General features: G+C 42.8%; 1 protein-coding gene across 1 annotated transcript in view; it reads right to left on the bottom strand.

Annotated features, from left to right (window-relative positions):
- Positions 1–24,386, bottom strand: part of hydin (HYDIN axonemal central pair apparatus protein) — a 1,234,740-nt gene that overhangs the window by 961,456 nt on the left and 248,898 nt on the right. Inside the window, exon 9 of the mRNA XM_068049816.1 lies at positions 11,973–12,174. Coding sequence (XP_067905917.1) covers positions 11,973–12,174 — 202 coding nt within the window. The remainder of the gene's footprint in view (positions 1–11,972; positions 12,175–24,386) is intronic.

The following is a 24,386-nucleotide window of genomic DNA, read 5'->3' as shown; positions in this document are numbered from 1 at the left end:
ATTAATCAGCAAGACAAAAATAGAATCAGTTTCTCCTTCTCCGATGCACCTGCTCTGATGATGCTATCTTCCATGACAGCGCTTCTGATATGTCTTCCTTTTTCCTCAACCGAGGATTCCCCCCCAACTGTGCTTCACAGGGCCCTCCACCGTGTCCGGCCCATTTCCCGCACCTCTACCCTCACCCCTTCTCCTCCCTCCCAGAACTGCAACAGGGTTCCCCATGTCCTCACTTTCCACCCCATCAGCCTCCATATCCAAAGGATCGTCTTCCGCCATTTTCGCCACCTCCAGTGTGATGCCACTACCAAATGTATCTTCCCCTCCCTTCCCCTGTCAGCATTCCGAAGGGATCGTTCCCTCCGCGACATCCTGGTCCACTCCTCCATTACCCCCACCACCTCGTCCACTTCCCACGGCACCTTACCCTGCAATTGCAGGAGGTGTAATACATGCCCATTTACCTCCTCTCTCCTCACTATCCCAGGCCCCAAACACTCTTTTCAGGTGAAGCAACGATTTACTTGTATTTCTTTCAACGCAGTATACTGTATTCGCTGCTCACAATGTGGTCTCCTCTACAATGGGGAGACCAAATGCAAACTGGGTGACCGCGTTGTGGAGCAGCTCCGCTCAGTCCGAAAGCATGACCCCGAGCTTCCGGTTGCTTGCCATTTCAACACTCCGCCCTGCTCTCATGCTCGCATATCTGTCCTGGGATTGCTGCAGTGTTCCAGTGAACATCAACGCAAGCTCGAGGAACAGCATCTCATTTACCGATTAAGCACACTACAGCGTGCCGGACTGAACACTGAGTTCAATAATTTCAGAGCATGACAGCCCCCGTTTTACTTTTATTTTTAGTTATTTTTTTCTTTTTTCTTTTTTATATTTTTTTTGTGATTATTTTATTTTATTTATCTTAGTTTGTTCAGTTTGCTAGCCCACTGTTTTTTTCATGTTTGTGCTTGTGGCTGTTCAGTTTTCAGTCCATTAACACCCTGTCTGTACTAATGCTTTGTCTTTCAACACATCATTAACATAATGTTGGCCTTTGCTCCATGACCTTCTGGTCGGTTATTCTCAATGACCTTGTCCTATCTACAGCTTCTCCTTTGTTATCTCTTGCCCCACCCCCGCTTTACTTGCTTAAAACCTTTCACATTTCTAATATCTGCTAGTTCTGAAGAAGGGTCACTGACCTGAAACGTTAACTCTACTTCTCTCTCCACAGATGCTGCCAGAGCTGCTGAGTATTTCCAGCATTTCTTGTTTTTATTTCAGATTTCCAGCATCCACAGTATTTTGCTTTTATAATAATAAATTCCATATGGATAGATAAAAGATAATAAACGGTCAATCACATTAATAGGTGTAGTCTACAGACCACCTATTAGTGGAAGGGAGGTGGAGGAAGAAATATACAGACAAATTAGGGAATTGAGCAAAAAACATGGGATTTAAACAACCCAATATCAACTGGACAGAAGAGGTAAATAAAGTAGATAAGGAATGGGGTTCCTACAATGCACACAGAACTCCTTTCTAACCTCATATGTAAAAATCCCAACAAGGGACGAATGCTGAAAGTAGAGACATGTTGTCAAAGCTTTTCGTCTTGCACTCAACATAACAATCTGCAAGAATACCAATGTAAAGGAAAACAACAACCTTAAACTGTATGAGAAGAGAGTGCTGATTGCTTGGCACGTGAAATCTGATTGGTAGCCATAGAGAATGCACCAGTTTACGGTGACTGACAGGTAACTGCCAAGCTTTGTTTGAAATTTAAACCGGGCAACTTGACTCTGATTGGTCAAAGCATTGCCCTGAGGAATGAACCAGCGAATGGCTGTCACTTATTTTGTTTAACTAACCGACGCAATGTTTGTACATATTCTTTCTGTCTGCAAAGGTCACTGTGTATTAATACAAGTAGCTTCCATTACGCGCAAATGCGCTACACTGCGAGCCCTACTGACAATCTTACATTGGTTGTCAGAGTAATTCTTAGCACACTGAGGATTATTTAGCAAATGTTGTCCAATCGCAGAATCACATCTAATGTTGGACACTGTGTTTTGAGACTGGCGCAGTCAAATGAGCTCCCTTTCCTTGACGTACTGGTTGAGAAATCTGCTAAGGGGTTCTTTACCATGGTCTACCGTAAACCTACCTTCACTGGTCAATACAAGCATTGGGATTCTTACAGTTCCACGTGCTATATGACTGGCCTTATCGGCAACCTCATAAATAGGACCTGAGCCATTTGCTCACCATGCAAGCTTGATGCTGAAATAGGGCGAATCAAAGACATTCTCTGTGACAACGGCTACCCTGATCAGATAATTTCTCGCTATATATCGCGCAAACTTATGAATGGACCTCAGGCCGTCGTTTTCGGCCCTGAAAAGTGCCCAGTCTACCTCAAATTACTCTGGAAGGGTAAGGTATCCCAAAAATTTGAGCAACAGATGAAGCTTGCTTTTTCATGCTGCTACAATGTAGTCGCAACACGTGTGGCGTTCTCCACTGTCTGTCACCGTAAACTGGAGCATTCTCCATGGCAACGCCTCTACCAATCCGAGTTCACACGCTAACCAGTCAGCACTCTCTTCTCATATAGTATAAAGTTGTTATTTTCCCTTACATTGATATTCTTGCAGATTATCCTGATGAGTGCAAGACAAAAAGCTTCAACAACATGTCTCTATTTTCAGCAATACTCAAGGGAAGATTTGCTGTTCACTCTAGTAATGGGAAATGAGACAGAGCAGATAAGAGAAATAAAAATAGGGGAACATCTGGACAATAATGACCAGAATATAATACACTTTAAAGATGATAATAGAGAAGGATGTAGGTATGACAAAAACCAGGATAATAGATTGGAGAGAAGCTGGTTTTGAGGGGCTGAGAAAATAAAATGAGCAACAATACTGGCAAACAACAATAGGAACCATTTCAACAGATTGCAAGAAAAATATATTCTATTAAATGGAAAAAAACAAAACAATAGTGAGGCAACATGGATGAATAAAGACATAAGGGAACAATTGAAGATTAGGAAAGAGGCATACATTAAGTACATAGACAGCAGAGGAGTACATGTTAAGGGAGAATATGATGAGTTTTGGAGAGAAGTCAAAAAAATTCAGAAGGCAAAGAGCAACTATGAAATTAAATTATCAAGGAACATAAAGCAAAATAGTAAAACATTTTACAGGCACATCAATAAAAAAAAGGAAGGCTGGGATGGGAATAGCCTATTAAGGGATAGGCAGGGTAATATCACAGGTAACGAGAGAGAAATAGCAGAAATATTAAATAATTATTTCACTTCAGTATTTACCAGGGAGATAGACCAAGTAGACATGACATTGAATGATGAGCTGAGTAATGAGATAAGTGCATTTAAAATAAAAAAGGGGATGAATCTATTAAAATAAATCAAACTCAAAAGAGTATAAAGCCCATGGTCCGGATGGATTGCATCCACGCATTTTAAAAGAATCTATAGCAGAGGCATTACTACACATATCTAATAATTCATTACAAAAAGGTGTAGTGCCAGAGTCCTAGCTAACATAATTCCGATATTTAAGATGGGATACAGAAAGTGCCCAGGGAATCATAGGCATTGGTGGTAGGAAAAGTAATGGAATCCCTGCTAAAGGAGAGAACAGAAGAACACCTGGAAAATAAAAATATAACAATGAATAGTCAGCATGGATTTCAAAGCATAAATCTTGCTTGACCAATATTACTGAATTTTTTGAGGAGGTAACAAAGAGAGTAGACAGTGGCAATTTAATTTATCTGGACTTTCAAAAGGTCCTCGATAAGGTACCCCATAATAGACTAATCAATAAGGTCAGAGAATGTGGAGTCAGGGGAGAAGTGGTAGAATGGATCGTTAGCTGTGTTACAACCAGGTGAGAAAGGTGTCTAGGGGTCCCTCTCAGCCTTCACCTGGTCTTGCCGTAACAGGGTTTAATTGTTAAGATATCCTGTTTTAGCTCACCCTTGGTGAATCCTTGTTCACGGCTTTCCAATTATAAGGCAAAGAAACCAGCACAAACAGGTTTGCTTAGGTTTAAAGAAGAAAAGTTTAAATTTATTAAACTTGAACTTAAACTCTAATTCGGTTGATGCCTACAGATACACGACGCGCCCAAGCTCGCATGCATACACGATACACACATGCAAATAGAGACAAATAGGAGCAGAAAAAAATAAAATGGAAAAGTTTCAGGCAATATCTGAAGAGTTTTAGTTACGGTTCTTCGAGCTCACTGTACAGTCCTTGACTGTAGATCTTGCTTTTCGTTATGGCTCAGTATTCTTCTTAAACCTTGTTCACCGTCGGACACTTTTCTCTCTTGGGATTCACGTGTCTTCAGTGGATTCAGAGGCTTGTGAGAAAGAGAGATCGGAGCAGACAGGAGAGATCTTCTCAGTCCAGGAGCAGACAGTCTTTCTCAGTTCAAACTCTCTGTGGCCAGTTCAAAAAACCCTGGAGTAGTCAGTTCAAAAAACCCTGGAGAAGCCAGTTAGTCATGCGATCAGCTGGTCTAACCAGTCCTGGATTGCATCACCTTCGCAATCTCTGGAATGCTCCTCTTACACACAATATCTGCTGATCAAGGTCCATTGTGGTTGAATGCGTCAGGGAATGGTCCTTTGTCCTTGCAAGCACTATCTGTTAATATGCAAATGTATTTTCCAGCCACAACTGATCTGTTTAACAAGTCCTTACTTCACTCCAGTAACAGTTTAAAATCAATGTTCATAACAAAATTAATATGCCTCATTCTTGGCAGGTGGGGGCTTAGCATGACAGCTGGCTTCAAGACAGAAAACACAGAGTGAGAGGATAGGGCAGTTATTCAAAGTGGCAGAAGTTGGGAAGTGGTGTTCCACAAGAACCAGCGCTGGAACCACAATTTACATTAATGATTTGGACTTTGGAACTGAAAACAAAATTTCTAAATTTGCAGATGAAACCAAATTGGTGAGGGGGGGGTGAAATAGTCAATGCTGAGGAGGATTGCAACTAATTACAGGAAGTCATTAATAAAATTGCAGAATGGACAATAATTGGCAAATGCAGTTCAACACAGTTAAATGGGAGACAGTACACTTTGGTAAGAAAAATACCATTAAGTCTCATGGCATCAGGTGAAACATGGGCAGAAAACCCTCCTGCTGATTACTACCTACTGTCATCCTCAGCTGATGAATCAGCTCTTTCATGTCAAACACCACTAAGAAGAAGCCCTGAGTGTAGTGAGAGCATAAAATGTATGGGACTTCAATGACGATCACCAAGCATTGCTCAGTAGCATCACTACTGACAGAGCTGGCCGAGTTAAAAAGGATATATCTGCCAGACTGCATGGTGACCGAACCAATCTACTTGTCACAGATGGATCTGTGCACTTCACTTTTGGTAGGAGTGTCCACCACACAGTCCTTGCGGAGACAAAGTCCAGTCTCCATGCTGAGGACACCCTCCATCGTGTTATGTAGTACTACTTCTATGATTCAGATTCAGAACAGATCTAGACACTCAAAACCTGGCATCCATGAGGTGCTGTGGTCATCATCAATAACAGAATTGTATTTCACAACAATATGTAACCACATGACCCTAACTATAGACAGAGCTAAATAATCCCACAATCAATGGATCAGATTGAATCTCTGCACTCTTGCCACATCCAGTGGTGGATAACAAAATAACTAACAGGAAAAGGAAGATCCACAAATCACACCCCCCGACCACCAACACCGCCCCCCCCCCCCCGCCCCCACCGCCTCTCAATGATGCTGGAGGACAGCATGTGAGTGCAAAGGACAAGGCTGAAATGTTTATAACTATCTTCAGCCAGAAGTGGATAATCCACTTCGGTCTCCTCCTGTGGAAGCCAGTCTTCAGCCAATTCGATTCAGGCCATGTGATATTAAGAAACAGTTCAGCACACAGTATACAGAAAAGGAAATGGGCCTTGACAACAATCCAGCAGCAGTCCTGAAAACATGTGCTCCAGACCTAAATGGACCTCTAGCCAAGTGTTCCAGCACAGCTACAACACAGGCATCTAACCAATGGAGTGGAAAATTGCTTAGTTACATCCTATCCACAAAAAGCAGGATAACTTCAATCCAGCCAATTCTCACCCACCATTCAAACAACTTTCAATTATCAGCAAAGCGATGGAAGGTGTCATCGACAATGCTGTCATACAGCACTTACCCACCAATGCTCATCCATGCTCAGTTTGGGTTCTGGCAGGACTACTTGACGCCAGACCTCATTAAAGCCTTGGTCCAAACAAGGACAAAAGAGCTGAATTCCAAAGGTGAGGTGAGCGTGATGTCCTGGAGCTGAGATGATTGACCTCCAACAACCACAACCATCTTCCTTTGCGATAGGTATGACCCCATAGGAACACCACCTCCTACAATGTCCCCTTTAAGTCACACACCATCTTGATTTGGAACTATATCGCCATTCCTTCACTGTCGCTGGGTCAAAATCCTGGAGCTCCCGAAAAGCATTGTGATCGTACCTCCCCCACATGGACTGCAGCAATTCAAGGCGGTGGCTCCACCACCGTCTCAAGGGCAATTCGGGATGGGCAATAATGTTGGCCTTCCCAAGATGCTCACATCCCAAGAACGAATATAATTTTTTAAAAATCACCTGCGCCACCCATGACCAGAAGTCAATTGAAGCCGAGCACAGGTCTGATTTTCCTTCTGCTGGTGCAGCAATTACTTACAATTCACCTTAAAATTAGTCGACATTCAGTCAATTACAGCAGAGCAAGCAAGAGACACCTGTGTGGCTTCAATTGCCTTCTGGCTGTAGGTCTCATGTACCAAGGGCAAATCAAAGTAGCTAACTGAAGCTAGTTAAAAAGTAAGCATTAAATCAGTCAGTTGAAGAATGGCTCAATTTCTGGCAATTTAGTTCTTCTTCGTAATGCTGGAGAATGACTTGTTTCACTCATGAATCAATGCTTCTTGATTGTGCTGATTCATGTGAGATTTTACATTTGGGTTTACGTATTTGCATGGATACATGAATATAACCTTACCGTTGCAAATCTGGCACAGAGTCAAACAGATTCTTGGCTCATTTTACCAATTCATCAATAGCATAAATTTCACGCCATAATTCACAGAGTGCCGAAAGAATATTCAGATCTCCTTTCAAAAAAAACAAAATTCCTGCCAAAAATTCCTGATGCACGCAGATCACATTAGGATTGCATGCAACCTGCCTCTTGACATCACATACGCATGCACATTTCTGATCTTGATTTTTTGATAGGAAAACAATTTGAAATTTTCTCTCAAATTCAGGAAGAAATTGCTTGTTGATAATTCACCACCTCAAAAAAATCTGGGAATTTATCTGTACAAAACAGTAAAAACTGATTTTCATGCTGCCTACATAAATACATACAAATGTAGGAAAATCAGGGCACCAGGCTCGTCATTACGCATCCTACTTTTGCAGTTTTCCCAACATCTCATAACATTCCCATCCGAGAGAAACAAAAAACTCAGCAATTAAAGCATCTGGTCAGTTTCATGGAAAATGCTGAACAATTCCTCCTCAGCTCCACAAGAAAGTGAATCAAGCTCCAAGGAACCATAGTTTCCAACGGTCTATCACGGGATGAACTCCCCTAATCCACACATCCTGATATGCTGCAATGGAACTTGTCAAGTTCCTTCTCGAAGGAGGTGAGAATACCTTTCCTTACATTTTCCAGAAGAAATCTCCAGTGGGTAGCAACCATCTAAAAAAATAATTCTTCTGCTATACAACCTGACTCATGTGGAGGTGGGGTGGATTTTAACCTCCAAACATAGGTGGGTTTGGGTCAGGTAGGATGTTAAGATGTTAAAAATGTAAAGTCCAATCCCAACCACCCATTTCCAGTTTGAACAAAAACAGGATAGAGTAGCAGGCAACCAACCCGCTCCCAGCAGGCAGGTTGGCAATTTAGATATTATAGTGTGTGCTTCATAATTAACCACCATCTTAAATTTAACTTCGGAAGGCCGAGTTTTCCGATCCCTGGGAAACTGGGGCTGAAGGGAGATGAGAACTGCTGGATCCTGGAGGTAAGTGCCTTTCCACTCAATAGCTGGATTCAGTTTATCTGCTTCACCAAAACTCCACAATCACACAAACCCTCACCTTCCAATCTTTCCAATTTCCTCCACGAAGCCTCTGATCTCCTCCCACCCCACCCCCCCGACTTGCTGATGTCCTCCGTGAGGTGTCCCATCTCCTTCTGCACCACTCCGCGCCCCCATCTCTTCTAAAATAAAAACAAGAAATGCTGGAAATACTCAGCAGCTCTGGCAGCATCTGTGGAGAGTGAAGCAGAGTTAACGGTTCAGATCAGTGACCCTTCATCAGAACAGGCAGAGGCTAGAAATGTAATAGGTTTTAAGCAAATAAAGTGGGGATGGGGCAAGAGATAACCAAAGTGAAGGTGTTGATAGGACAAGGTCACAGAGAATAACTGACCAGACAGACGGTCATGGAACAAAGGCAAATGGTATGTTAATGATGTGCTGAAAGATGAAGCGTTATTGCAGAGAGGATGTTAATTAACAGAAAAATAGAACAGCCTGGCCCAAAGCACAAACATGACCAAAAAAATGGGTAGGCACATGGTAAAAAAAGGAATGAAGAAACAAAATGAAATAAAATAAACAAAGAAAAAAGAAAAAATAGCTGAAAATAAAATGGGGGGCCTGTCATGTTCTGAAATTATTGAACTCAATGTTCAACCCATGGGGGGTGTTGAAATGGACAGCAACCGGAAGCTCAGGGTCATGCTTTTGGACTGAGCGGAGGTGTTCCGCAAAGCGGTCACCTAATCTGCGTTTAGTCCCCCCATTGTAGAGGAGACCACATTGTGAGCAGCGAATACAGTATACTAAATTGAAAGAAGCACAAGTAAATTGCTGCTTCACCTGAAAGGAGTGTTTGGGGCCTTGGATAGTGAGGAGAGAGGAGGTGAATGGGCAGGTACTACACCTCCTGCGATTGCATGGGAAGGTGCCGTGGGAAGGGGACGAGGTGTTGGGGTAATGGAGGAGTGGACCAGGGTGTTGTGGAGGGAACAACCCTTCGGAATGCTGACAGGGGAGGGGAGATCCTCGGATCTCCGATCTTCTTTCTGGCCTCTGATCTATCGCAACCCTGACCTCTGATTTCCCCCCTGCTCTGACTGCCAATCTTGCCTCTGGCTTCCAATCTCCCTCCTACTCCAGAATATAATGAAGCTGCACTAATCCCAGCACAAGTATCATTAAAGCTCCAAATGTATTCACTAGATCTTGTGGCCTTTTTACCAATTCCTCACTGGCAGCGCTACACAATAAATCTGTGTGGATGGCAAAAACTAGCCTCCTAAAGGCAAGTTTCAAGTTTTAATTTTTGATCAGCAGATCAGTCTATTTACTTGGTATACTGTTTTATCAGCATGCTTGCAAACTACTGCCCATCTCCAACCACCCTTTCCTCTCCAAAGTCCTTGAACATGCTGTCGCCTTCCAAATCTGTGCCCATCTTTCCTGGAACCCTTCAATCAGGTTTTTGCCCCTTCCACAGTACCGAAATGGCTCTCATCAAAGTCCCAATGACATAATTTGTGAATGCAACAAAGGCAAACTATCTCTCCTCATCCTTCTCGACCTGACTGTAGTCATTGACACGGTTGACCACATCATCCTCCTCCAACGCCTCTACCATTGTCCAGCTGGGTAGGACTGCTCTCGACTGGTTCTATTCTCATCTATCCAAACAAAAGTCAGAGAGTCACTTCCAATGTCTTCTCCCACATTGTTACCTCTGGTGCCCCAAGGATATATCCTAGGCCCCCTCCTATTTCTCATCTACATGCTGCCCCTTGGCGATATCATCTGAAAACAATCAGTTTCTACATGTATGCTGATGACACCCAGCTCTACCTCACCACCATCTCTCTTGACCTCTCCACTGTCTCTAAATTGTCAAACAGCTTGTCCAAAGTTCAGTACTGAATGTGCAGAAACCTCCCCCAACTAAACATTGGGAAGATCAAAACCATCATCTTTGGTCCCAGCCAAAAACTCCATTCCCTAGCCATCAACTCTATCCCTCTCCCTGGCAACAGTCTGAGGCTGAACCACAGCGTTTGCAACCTTGATGTCATAAATGAACCCAGGATGAGCTTCTGACCACATATCCATGGCATCACTAAGACTGCCTATTTCTGCCTCTGTAAGATCACCCAACTCTGTCCACACCTCAGCTCATCTACCGCTGAAACCCTCATTCATGCCTTTGTTACTTCTAGACATGACTATTCTAATGCACTCCCTTCCTACATTCCAATCTCTGTAACCTTGAGGTCATCCAAACCTCTGCTGGTCTTGTCCTAACTCGCACCAAGTTCCGTTCACCCATTACCCCTGTGCTCGCTGACCTACATTGTCTCCCGGTTAAGCAACATCACAATTTTAAAATTTTCATGCTTGTTTTCAAACCCTCCATGGCCTTGCCCCTCCCTATCTCTGTAACCTCCAACAGCCCTATACCCTCTGAGATTGCTGCAGTTCTCCAAGTCTGACCTCTGGAGCATCCCTGTTTTAATCATTACATCATTGGTAACTGTGCCTTCAGTTGCCAAGGTCCGAAGCTCTGTAAATCCCTCCCTAAACCTCTCATTTCTCTTCCTTTCTTTCCTCCTTAGACGCTCCTTAAAACGACCTCTTTGACCAAACTTTGGTCATCTACCCCAATATCTCCTGATGTGGGTTAGTGTCAAATTGCATTTGTTAACACTTCTGTGAAATGCCTTGGGATGTTTCACTGAGTTGTTGTTGTACATTAATTTAGAGCTGTTTGGGCCTTATTTTGTATTGCAAAGCTTATTTCCAAATCCACTTATTACAATTGTTTTGCTCCCAGTCGTGCTTTTTTCTTGCAGTAGCAGGGCATCAGTATTCCTCTCGTTCTCCCAGATTTGGAGGAGGAAGAGGAATTCTGGAGTGGACAAGAAAGGGAGGTATGTCTGCACCTCAGACATTAGCTACACACCCATCCTTACCCTAGGACCAACATTTAACAATCCAGAGAATGCTCAGACATAGACTTCAGAGGCTGTAGCCTCAAGGTGCCGATGGCTCATGTGGGGATGAGGTCACATATGTGGCCATATTTGCAGATGGGTGAGTTTCTGTGAAAGAGAAGTTTGAAAGCGGTGAAGAGCGTAGTAATATCACAAGGTTACAAGGGTAAGGTGTGGCTAAAGTCACAAGGATGAGGAGAGCAGTTTGCTTGTAGAACAGAATAGAATGTGTAGCCCGGCAGAAAGTGTCAGTGAGAAAGAAAATATCACCGTTTCTGAGCTAGATTTTAGTCTGGGCAGGATCATCCACAATGAGGTTACAGATGGGAAAGGCCTTGTTCATGAGCCTGTGAAAAATATGAAAGCAATAGGGAGAGAGTGGGCTGCCATAGGCTTACCAGGATAGAGATTAGAGATTGTAAGGAGCATGGGGACATTTATTGAATCATTCTGAAACATCAGCATAACATCAATCTTCGGCTTCTGAAATATATTACCAAAGGATCCCAGTCATAGGGTAACAGCTCTTGTAGGACCTTGCGGGAGCAGAGTCCCAACCTGACCCTACCAGGGTTACCAAAGGGATAGGTTACCATGTCTCATCCCTCAGTTGGGACCCAGAGTAGGATCAGCGCAGGTATGCCTGGCTGCCATATATCGCCAACAGTGGCAGATATGGGGACCATTTGGGAGTCTGGGCTGCGATTGAAGACTGGATTCCTGAAGATGGCTCGATCTTGCACTAAAAAAATGTCCTTGTTAGCCTTGGTTAATAAATATTCCATCAATTAAGCAGTCTTAGATATTAAGTATTTGACATACCTGATTTTTTGCTGCTCCTCCTCCTCTGGAGTTGCAAAGGCCTTCCACTGGAAGTGCACTATTATATCGCTCCTATTGCAAATGGATACCACTCTCTGGTTGGCCAACGATATGTAGGTTCTCTCTATCATTACTGAGTTTTTGTCCAGTCTTACATTGATGTCTGTCGCAGCTCCATACAAATTGACAAAGATATCCTCACCTACAATGGAACACAATGGAAAGATGTAGGAGCAAATTATACATTTTGTTTTAAAGGCATCATCTAGTTTTCCTCGCATTTTGTTGGTTAGCTGCTCCCCACATACCTTCCTGCCCACTAACCTAGATCCTCCTCTCCCTACGTAAAGCCATGAACGCTAGCCAGGGTCCACAGATGCTGCCAGACCTGCTGAGTATTTCCAGCATTTCTTGTTTTTATTATAGATCAATGAACACTTGCTGTTAAATGGATCCAAGCCAAACAGTGAAGAATGAAACCAGATGCAAATCCTTTTCTGGGTAGTCAAATTATTCATAGAATGCAGCATTACACATCTCTGCCTTCTGTTCACCAACCTCGCCTTGTGCCCAGCAGGCTCTCTTCATATCCTTAATTGAAAAGTGCCTTTCAGCTGTTTACCATTATCGTAACTGACCATTTACCTTGAACATAATTAACCATTAACACTTGCAGCCATCTGATACCTTGCCCAAGTGACTATCCTTCATCCGTGAAGCTAGACACTGAAGGCACGATTTCCCTCACAGCCCCTAAGCTGTTGTAACTTCGACATGGTAGGACTTGCAAGACCTTCCTGTCTGCCAATTGGATGCTGTATTACCCACATTACAGCATGAATACACCTCAAAAAGTACTTTGTTGGCTGTAAAGTGCTTTAGTATGTCCTGAGGTCATGAAAGCCACTATATAAATCCAAGTCCTGCTTTCTTTTCTTCAAGGATTAAGTTAGAGAAGACCATTTTTTCCACAGAAAATAATTTGCAGCTTTACATGTTTTTCATAACCTAGGAGCAAAGGGAAATTGATTGTTCTCACTGTAAAAACTGTCCATTCACGTATTTTGCATAAATAAACCAGCTTTGTGTAAAATGGATGAACACATGATAGATACAATTCAATGCAGGGAAGTTGAGGTTATACATTTTGGTAGGAAGAATGAGAAACAATACAAGCTAAATGGTACAACTTTAGACGGAATGCAAGAACACAGAGACCTGGGGGTATTTGTTCACAAATCAGGTTTACAAAGCAGTTAGTCAAGTATCTGGAATCCTGGGCTTTATAAATAGAGGCATACAGTACAAAAGTCAAGATGTTATGCCGAATTCATTCTGGGCACAACAGGAAGGATGTAAAGGTTTGGAGAGGGTGCAAAAGAGATTTACTAGAATGGTTCCAGGGATGAGGAATTACAGTTACATGGATAGACTGGAGAAGCTGGACTTATTCTCCTTCGAGCACAGAAGACTGAAGAGATTTAATGGAGATATCTAAAATCGTGAAAGGTTTAGGTCGAGTAAATAAAGAGAACCTGCTTCCAATTGTTGATGGGTCGATAACCAGAGGACACAGATTTAAGGTGACTGGCAAAAGAACCAAAGGGAATGTGATTTTAAAAATTTACACAACTAGTGGTTTGGATTTGGAATGCACTACCTGATAGGATGGGGGAAACAAAGTCAATAGTAGCTTTCAAAACGAAAATTTGATAAATATTTGAAGAAGAAAAAAATTGCAGGGATATGGAGATAGAGCAAGGGAGTGGGACTAACTGGATTGCTCTTTGAAAGAGCAGGCGTAGACTCAATGGGCTGAATAGCCTCCTTCTGTGCTGTACCATTCTATGATTCTAGTCATCTGAAATCTGTTCCTTGTCTCAAAAGAGTGTTTATTCAGTCTGCCTCCCACAAAGATAAGAGAATTCATGTGGCTTCATGTAACATATTACACTAGCCAGTTAATGGAGTACAGGACACAAAGTTAAGAGAACATCTGGCACAGAAACCTAAAATTTGTGACAGGCACCCTCCCCAGAGGGCAGCAGTTCATGTCTGTCAAGAGGTAACAATGGTTTGCATAGTACCAAAGCACCGAGGAAAAGAAGCATGAAAAGGTGTAATCGCTGAAGAAATGCATGGAGATAAGACCACCAAGCGATACCATTTTCAGGTCAAAGGCCCAAGATCGCTTCCACTTTTACCATTTGCCCATGACAAGCCCTTATAAAACCATTTAGTTCTTTCTATTACATGTTCATCAGGACACAGTTAAACACAGTATGCAACTGATTGCCTTGTTACACTTACATCTTCCAGAGCTTCACAGATTAAACCATTGCAACATAAACCAGCTACTTGATCAGTAGACACTTACTAGCACTCAAGCTGTTTTGAAAGTTCAGCACTTGTCTCCAAGTGTGGCTGTGCTTTTTCAACTTGCACCTCAAGCTTACAGAATAAATGTTATAAATGTGTGCTCTCAGTACATAGCCTTGCCTGCTGGGGCTGTGCATTGGGCAATTGCTTGTGCTCTGGCCAACTTTTCACCTATTAAGATTAATGGACAGAATATCCTATGACACTATTTGAAAAAAGCAGGATGTTCTTCCAGAGTCCTGGATAATGTCACCATAACTAGGTTGATTGGTCATTCATACAAAAGCATGCTGAAATAAAAGCAGAAAATGTTGTAAGCACTTAGCAACACCGGCAGCATCTGTGGAGTGAGAAACAGAGTTAACATTTCAAATCAATAACCTTTTCTCTCTGATGAAAGGTTTCTCCACAGATGCTGTCAGACCTGCTGAGTATTTCCAGCATTTTCTGTTCTTATAACTGGTTACTCATCTCATTTGCTGTTTGTGGGATTTGGCTGCCATATTTGCCTACATAACAGTAATGACCAGATGTCCTCAGGATATGATAAGAACATAAGAACAAGGAGCAGGAGTAGGCACTTCAGCCCCTCGAGCCTGCTCCGCCATTCAATACGGCCACGGCTGATCTCATCTCGGCCTCAACTCCACTTTCCTGTCCATTCTCCATAACCCTTCAACCCATTCCTAATTAAAAATCTGTCTAACTCCTCCTTAAATTTACTCAATGTCCCGGCATCCACCGCACTCTGGAGTAGTGAATTCCTTTGACCCTTTGAGAGAAGTAATTTCTCCTCATCTCTGTTTTAAATCTGCTACCACTTATCTTAAAACTATGACCTGTTGTTCTAGATTGCCCCACAAGAGGAAACATCCTCTCTACGTCTACTTTGTCAATCCCCATAATCTTCTTATAAACCTCAATTAGCTCTCCTCTCATTCTTCTAAACTCTAGACAGTAAAGGCCTAAACTGCTCAATCTCTCTTCATAAGACAAACCCCTCATCTCAGGAATCAATCCAGTGAACCTCCTCTGAACTGCCTCCAATGCAACTACATCCCTCCTCAAGCAAGGGGACCAAAACTGTACCCAATACTCTAGGTGCAGCCTCACTAATGCCTTGTACAGTTACTGCAACACTTCCCTATTTTTATACTCTATTCCTTTAGTAATAAATGCCAAAATTCCATTTGCCTTCCTGATTACCTGCTACACCTGCACACGAACTTTCTGCAATTCATGCACGAGCACACCCAGATCCCTCTGCACCAAACTCTCAAGTTTCTCTCCATTTAGATAATAATTTGCCTTTCTATTCTTCCGACCAAAATGGATAACCTCACACATATCCACGTTAAACTCCATCTGCCAAATTTTGGCCCATTCACCTAACCCATCCATATCCATTTGTAAATTTCTTATTTCTTTATTGCAACTTACTAGCCCACCTATTTTAGTGTCATCTGCAAATTTGGCTATAGTACCTTCTATCCCTGCATCCAAGTCATTAATATAGATTGTAAATAGTTGGGGCCTGAGGACCGAAACCTGTGGCACCTCACTAGTTACATCTTGCCAGCCAGAAAAGGACCCATTTATCCCGACTTTCTGTTTTCTGTTGGTTAGCCAATCCTCTGTTCAAGCTAATAAATTTCCCCTAACCCCATGTGATCTTACTTTTGTGCAGCACATTATCAAATGCTTTCTGGAAGTCCAGATATACTACATCTACAGGATCTCCATTATCCACTTTACTTGTTACATCTTCGAAGAACTCTAGCAAATTAGTCAAACACGATTTACCCTTCATAAAATCATGCTGACTCTGATGGATTGTGGTTTGACTTTCTAAATGTCCTGTTATTACTTCCTTAATAATGGATTCTAACAATTTCCCAATGACAGATGTTAAACTAACTGGTCCATAGTTTCCTACTTTCTGCCTCCCTCCTTTTTTGAATAAGGGTGTTATATCACCATTTTTCCAATCCATTGGAACCTTTCCTGCATCCAGGGGATTTTGGAATATTATAACCAATGGATCCACTATCTTCACTACCACTTCCTTTAAGACCCTAGGATGTAGGCCATCAGGCCCTAGGGACTTGTCTGCCTTCAATCCCAATAGTTTTCTCAGTACCTTTTCCCTAGTGATGATGATTGTTCTAAGTTCCTCCCTTTCTGTAACCTCTGCATTATCTGTTACGATTGGGATAGTACTAGTGTTCTCCACCGTGAAAACTGAGGCAAAATACTGATTTAGTGTCTTCACCAATTCTGTGTTCCCCACAATTAACTCCCAGTCTCATCCTCCAAGGGACCAACATTTACTTTAGCTACTCTCTTCCCTTTTATGTACTTCTCGAAGATTTTGTTATCCGTTTTATATTTTGCACGGGTTTTCTTTCATAATTTACCTTTGCTCTTTTTATTACTTTTTTAATAGCCCTTTGTTGATCTTTAAGAGTTTCCCAATCTTCCAACCTGCCATTGGCCTTTGCAATATGGTATGCCTTAGTTTTTGTCTTTATGTTATCCTTAACTTCCTTACTTAGCCATGGATGTTTTCTCACCCTCTTAGAATCTTTCTTCCTCTCTGGAATATATTTTAGTTGGGAGGAATTGAATATCTCCTTAAACATCTGCCACTGCTCATCAACTGTCCTACCTTTCAGTCTTCCCACCCAGTCCACTCGAGCCAAATCTGTCCTCATGCCTATGCAATTACCTTTGTTTAACTCCAGAACGCTAGTGTGGGACTCCAGTTTCTCGCCTTCAAACTGAATCTGAAATTCTATCATGCTATGATCACTTTTCCCGAGAGGATCCTTAACTATGAGATCATTAATTAATCCCACCTCATTACACAATACCAAATCCAGAGCAGCCTGCTCCCTGGTTGGTTCCACAACATATTGCTCCAAAAAACAATCTCAAATACATTCAATGAACTCTCCCTCGAGGCTACCCTTACCAATATGATTAATCCAGTCTATATGCATATTAAAATCACCCATGATTACTGCCGTACCTTTCTTACAAGCCCCCAGTATTTCCTGGTTTATACTGTGCCCCACTACAGACCTACTGTTTGGGGACCGATAGATTACTCCCACCAGGGTCTTCTTTTCCTTGCTGTTTCTTATTTCTACCCAGACTGATTCTACGTCTTGATCTCCAGTACCTATATCATTTCTCACTACAGCATTGATCTCTTCCTTTACGAACAAAGCTACACCACCTCCTTTTCCTTCCTGCCTATACTTCCGAAATACTGAGTTCGGCCAAATTCATTGCAGGCAGCCGCAAACCTGTTGATGAGACTCTGCAGGCACTCTTCAGTGTGAGATGTTAAAGCAGCATCGTCAGCAAAGAGGAGTTCCCTGATGAGGACTTTCCGTACTTTGGACTTCGCTCTTAGACGGGCAAGGTTGAACAACCTGCCCCCTGATCTTGTGTGGAGGAAAATTCCTTCTTCAGAGGACTTGAACGCATGTGAAAGCAGCAAGGAGAAGAAAATCCCAAAAAGTGTGGGTGCGAGAACACAGCCCTGTTTCACGCCACTCAGGATAGGAAAGGGCTCTGATGAGGAGCCACCATGTTGAATTGTGCCTTTCATATTGTCATGGAATGAGGTGATGATACTTAGTAGCTTTCCAATCTTTTCTAGTAGTCTGAAGAGACCACGTCTGCTGACGAGGTCAAAGGCTTTGGTGAGATCAATGAAAGCAATGTAGAGGGGCATCTGTTGTTCACGGCATTTCGCGGACTGCGAAACCGACCACTCCCTGGTGTGCAGCAAGGTTAGACTCAGACCAAAGAAGTTGCATCATTCCAAGCAGAAGGGCCACCCGCGCATCAACACGAGCAGAATTTCTCACCCACAGCTGTTACAAAAATTTCTAAATTCACTTGTAACAGCCCTTCAAAACACTCCCACAGGGGATGCTGAGACCAAGTGGGCCCACATCAGAGCCGCCATCTATGAGTCAGCTTTGACCACCTACGGCAAAAGTGCGAAGAGAAATGCAGACTGGTTTCAATCTCATAATGAAGAGCTGGAACCTGTCATAGCCGCTAAGCGCATTGCACTGTTGAACTGCAAGAAAGCCCCCAGCGATTTAACATCCGCAGCACTTAAAGCAGCCAGAAGCACTGCACAAAGAACAGCCAGGCGCTGCGCAAACGACTACTGGCAACACCTATGCAATCATATTCAGCTGGCCTCAGACACCGGAAACATCAGAGGAATGTATGATGGCATGAAGAGAGCTCTTGGGCCAACCATCAAGAAGATCGCCCCCCTCAAATCTAAATCAGGGGACATAATCACTGACCAACGCAAACAAATGGACCGCTGGGTTGAGCACTACCTAGAACTGTACTCCAGGGAGAATGCTGTCACTGAGACTGCCCTCAATGCAGCCCAGCCTCTACCAGTCATGGATGAGCTAGACATACAGCCAACCAAATCGGAACTCAGTGATGCCATTGATTCTCGAACCAACAGAAAAGCCCCTGGAAAGGACAGCATTACCCCTGAAATAATCAAGAGTGCCAAGCCTGCTATACTCTCAGCACTACATGAACTGCTATGCCTGTGCTGGGACGAGGGAGCAGTACCCCAGGACATGCGCGATGCCAATATCATCGCCCTCAATAAAAACAAAGGTGACCGTGGTGACTGCAACAACTACCGTGGAATCTCCCTGCTCAGCATAGTGGGGAAAGTCTTTGCTCGAGTCGCTCTGAACAGGCTCCAGAAGCTGGCCGAGCGCGTCTACCCTGAGGCACAGTGTGGCTTTCGTGCAGAGAGATCGACCGTTGACATGCTGTTCTCCCTGCAACCACATCTCAGTAATCACCACTAAATCATACCCATTCATCTCTATTTGCGCTGTTAACTCACTAATTTTATTCCGAATGCTTTGTGCATTCAGATACAAAGCTTTTAAGTATGTTCGATGATCACATTTCCCTACTCTTGCAGGATTCCTTGGTGCAATATGACATGCACACGTTCTGCCCCTACCTTCTATTTTATGGTAACAATCAGCCTCATCACTAACCTGCACTCCTACTTTCTCCTTTAACTTTGATTTCCTAATTTTCCATGCAACTGAACCCTCCCCCCGCGCCCCCCCCCCCAACTATTAAGTTTAAAGCCTTATCTACAACCCTAGTTATGCGATTCGCCAGGACTCTGGTCCCAGCATGATTCAGGTGGAGCCCGTCCCATCGGAACAGCTCCCTCCTTTCCCAGTACTTGTGCCAATGTCCCATAAATTCGAACCCATTTCTCCCACACCAATCTTTGAGCCACACATTTACCTTTTTAATCGTATTGACTTTGTGCCAATTAGCTCGTGGCACAGGTAGTAATCTGGAGATTATCACCTTTTTGGTTCTGCTTTCTGCTAAAATACTACATAGGTGCAAGTTCTTTGTTTTCAAACACATTCAAACACAGTTAGTGAGCTGGAAGAAGTAGCATCAATTGAGACAGAGTGAGGGGGAACAAGTGGTGGCGGTGTCAGAGAAGGAACTCTTGGGAATCTTACCACCCAGCAAAAGCTCAGAATCCTGTTGAGCTCCTTTCTACAGAGAAAGTGACAAATGTATTGCCCTTATTACAAAGCCTCAGTCACTTGCTAAATGTAACTGTGGACAGCTGGCTGATTTGGAATACAGTGGCGCTATCTTAGAAAGACACAAAAGTTCAAAATGTAGTGTTAACATTCACAGCCATAGAAAGAGCAGCTATTGTGGTAGATGTTGTCTGCAGTTGACCTCCAGTAAACAGCACAGCTATGGTCCAACCTACGTAGTGAAATGAAGGCACTGAAGACAAGTCCAGTCTGACAAGTTCATGAAGGACCGTCTGGGTCAGGAAGTGTGGATCTTGAGATAAGAGCTTGTACGTATCTATAGAAATCAGAGAAATTTACAGCATGGACTGAGGTCATTTGGCCAATCGTGTCTGTGCCAGCCGTCAAGTAGCCATCCAGCATAATTCCACTTTCCAGTTCTTGGTCTGTAGCCTTGTAGTTTATGGCACTTCAAGTGTGTATCCAAGCATTTTTTAAAATGTTATCAGGGTTTCTGCCTCTACTAACCTTTTAGGCAGTGAGTTCCAGATCATCACCGCCCTCTGCATCAAAAGATTTCCCCTCAAATCGCCTCAAAACCTCCTACCTCTTACCTAAATCTATGCTCCCTGGTTATGGACTGCGCAACCAAGGGAATAGGACCATCCTATCCACTTTATCTAGACCCCTCATAATTTTATACACTTTAATTAGGTCACCCCTCAACCTCCTCCACCGTTCCAAAGAAAACAACACTACCCTATCCAATCTTTCCTCATAGCTAAAATTTTCCAGACAGGCAACATCATCATAAATATCCTCTGTACCCTCTCTAGTGCAATCGCATCTTTCCAGTGACCAGAACTGCAGGCAGCACTCCAGCCATGGCCTAATTAATGTCTTATACAGTTCCAGCTTAAATTCCCAGCTCTTATATTTTATGCCTCGGCTAATAAAGGCAAGTATCCCTTCTTGGCTACCTTATCTACCTGTCCAGCCACCTTCCGAGATCTGTGGACATGCATTCCAAGGCCCTTCTATTCCTCTACACTTCTCAGTGTCCTATCATTTATTGTGTATTCTCTTGCCTTGTGAGCCTCCTCCAAATGCATTACCTCACATTTCTCTGGACTGAACTCAATTTGCCACTGTTTTGCCCACCTGACTATTCCATTAATATTTTCCTGAAATCTTCAGCTTTCCTCTTCATTAACAACCACATCGTCAATTTTTGTATCATCTGAAAACTTCTTAATCATATCCCCTGCATTCAAGTCCAAATCATTGATAAATACCACAAAAAGCAAGGGACCTTGTACCAAGCCCTGTGGAACCCCACTGGAAACAGCCCTCCAGTCAAAGAAACACCCATTCACCATTATAATAAAAGCAAAATACTGCGGATGCTGGAAATCTGAAACAAAAACAAGAAATGCTGGATTCACTCAGCAGGTCTGGCAGCATCTGTGGAAAGAGAAGCAGAGTTAACGTTTCGGGTCAGTGACCCTTCTTCGGAACTCTTCGGAGTTCCGAAGAAGGGTCACTGACCCGAAATGTTAACTCTGCTTCTCTTTCCACAGATGCTGCCAGACCTGCTGAGTGAATCCAGCATTTCTTGTTTTTGTTTGTTGTGACCCATTCACCATTACCTTTTTGCTCCTGCATCTGAGCCAATTTTGCATTCAACTTGCCACTTTGCCTTGAATTGCAAGGGCTGTTACTTTCTTGACCAGTCTGCCATGTGGGACCTTATCAAAAGCCTTCCTAAAATCCATATAGGCTACATCAAATGCACAACTCTCATCGATCTTTCTTGTTACCTCCCCAAAAAATTCAGTCATGTTAGTCAGACACGACCTTCCCTCAACAAATCCGTGTCGATTGTCTTTGATTAATCCGTATCTTTTTAAATGAAGATTTAGGGTAAATAAGATTACAGAGTTCAATGCATGGCTCAAAGATTGGTGTGGGAGAAATGGGTTTCGATTCATGGGGCACTGGCCCCAGTACTGAGGAAAGTGGAGGCGGTACAGCAAAGGTTCACTAAATTGGTCCCTGGGATGAGGGGGTTGTCCTATGATGAGAGGCTGAGTAAATTGGGCCTATATTCTCTGGCGTTTAGAAGAATAAGAGGCGATCTCATTGAAACATACAAGATTCTGAAGGGGCTGGATAGGGTAGATGTTGAAAGATTATTTCCGCTGGTTGGGGAATCTAAAACACGAGGGCACAAGTTCAGGATAAGCGGCCGATCATTTAGGACTGAGATGAGGAGAAATTTGGAAACTCTTTGGAATTCTCTACCCCAGAGGATTGTGGATGCTCCATTGTTGAATACATTTAAGGCTGACTGTTGGTCTCTCAGGGAATTTAGGGATATGGTAAGCGGGTGGGAAAGTGGAGTTGAAGCCTAAGATCAAGCATGATCGTATTGAATGGCAGAACAGGCTTGAAGGGCCATATGGTCTACTCCTGCATTCTTGTGATTTATCCTGTCCCTCAGAAGTATTTCCAATAATTTTCCCACCACTGAGGTTAAGCTCACTGGCTTGTAATTAATCCAGTTTCAAAGACGTTCATCCCCTTAATACTTCCTTTCTCACTATGTTAATTTCATCTAATATTTCACACTCCTCCTCCCTGATTGCAATGTTTGTATCATCCATCTCTTTTGTGAAAACAGATGCAAATTATTCATTAAGAAACATACCAATATCCTCTGCCTCAACACACAGGTTACCCTTATGGTCCCGAGTAGGTCTACTCTTTCTTTGGTTATCCTTTTGCTCTTTGTGCATTTATAAAAATCTTAGGGTTTTCCTTGCTCTTACTTGCCTCTCTTTGCTTTTGTAATTTCCTTTTTAATTTCACCCGTATATTCTTTATACTCCTCTAGGTTTTCTGCAGTATTGAGCCTTTGGTATCTCTCATAAGCTTCCCTTTCTTTCTTTATCCTCTCCTTTAAGCTCCTTGGCATCCAGGGAGTTCTGGATTTGTTAGTCCCACCCTTTTTCTTTAAGGGAACATACTTGCTCTGAACCCTCACTATCTCTTCCTTGAATGCCTCCCACTGATCTAGCACTGATTTACCTGCCACGCCTGCCTTTCTCATGCCCTCAAAAAAAGACCTCTTTCCTCCAAACCATTGTAACCTCCAAAGGAATTCCCATCATTAATCACTGATCACTTTACTGCTAGCAGGAAAATAACAGCAAGAAGAACACAGCAGGTAAAGGGGTGATGAATGGTTAGAATACAAATAATCAAGTATATCAAAAACAGAAACTAATGCACTCATCAAAACACAGCTGAAAGTATTTACTAAATTCACCAATCCCACATTTCCAGTAGACAGCCACAGTCAAAGGAAGCACAGATCAGAGAGCTGACACTAAGGTGCTATCTCCAATCTGCAGTCCTATGAGCTGTGACAGCAGGATCGGTAAATTTATCCTTGATAAACCAAGAATAATCAAACTTGCCAATCAGTAATCAAAAACACAAGACTACCTTAGTCCTAAAAGCCCGGCCAGCCAAACATTTATATGAGTGAGCTATGCTATGGCAGAAGAAATTTCACAAAATACTTCATTTCTGACATGGAATTAAGTTGCACTGGAATTCATCACAAAATGAAGCTTATAATGATCAGCAGCATGGCCTCCAAAAACCTTAAAAATGTCCTCACAATAAAATACGACATGCAGCAGACCAGGCATGCTGACCTCATACCCAATTCTACAGTCCATATTGCCAACCTTTGAATTTATGCAGAGCATCATAGAATCTACTAAATATAGTTCTTTCATTTCAGTGCCAGTGCAGAAGTGCAATATATGAATCTGTTTAGAGATAGTCACACTTCCAGTGTGGCAGATGACCTAACCCAGTTCCCCTTATTAACATTGTTGCAATTAAATTATGAATGTAGACATCAAGAAATGCCTTGTCTTCTTCAAATGTTAATGTATGCAAGTTTGCAAACCCGGGGAGAAGATGAGGCTTAGTAAATCTTGAAAGGCCCCACATCACCAGTAAGGCCTCATGTCAGCCAGTACATATTTCGTGATTTTTACTCAACAGAAATTAATGGATAGAAAGTCAGGGCAACAACGGACCTACACATTTTGGATATGCAATGGCTACATCCAAGCCCCCAAAAATGGTACACAGTTTCACAAAATGTATCCCATTATTTCCAATTGCTCAACCATCAAGGACGTTATACTCTTGTAGATTTAGGTCTTGGCAAAGGTGAGGCCCTAACATCATCTGTAAGATTGTTCATTAGTATGTCCTCGAAGCACTTTGATCTTGAATGTTGAAAACTGTCGTTGGAATAACAGAAAACTGGATATGAACTGGGATTTTTCCTCAGGAGGTTAGTTCCCTCCTTTGCGCTGCCTATTTCCAGCTGAGATGAGCAAGGAGGCATAATGGCAGTCAC

Source organism: Heterodontus francisci, chromosome 17 (assembly GCF_036365525.1).
Source record: "Heterodontus francisci isolate sHetFra1 chromosome 17, sHetFra1.hap1, whole genome shotgun sequence".
Taxonomy (NCBI): Eukaryota; Metazoa; Chordata; class Chondrichthyes; order Heterodontiformes; family Heterodontidae; genus Heterodontus; species Heterodontus francisci.
The sequence above is the reverse complement of the archived record's forward strand: the minus strand, read 5'-3'. Positions and strand labels throughout refer to the sequence as shown.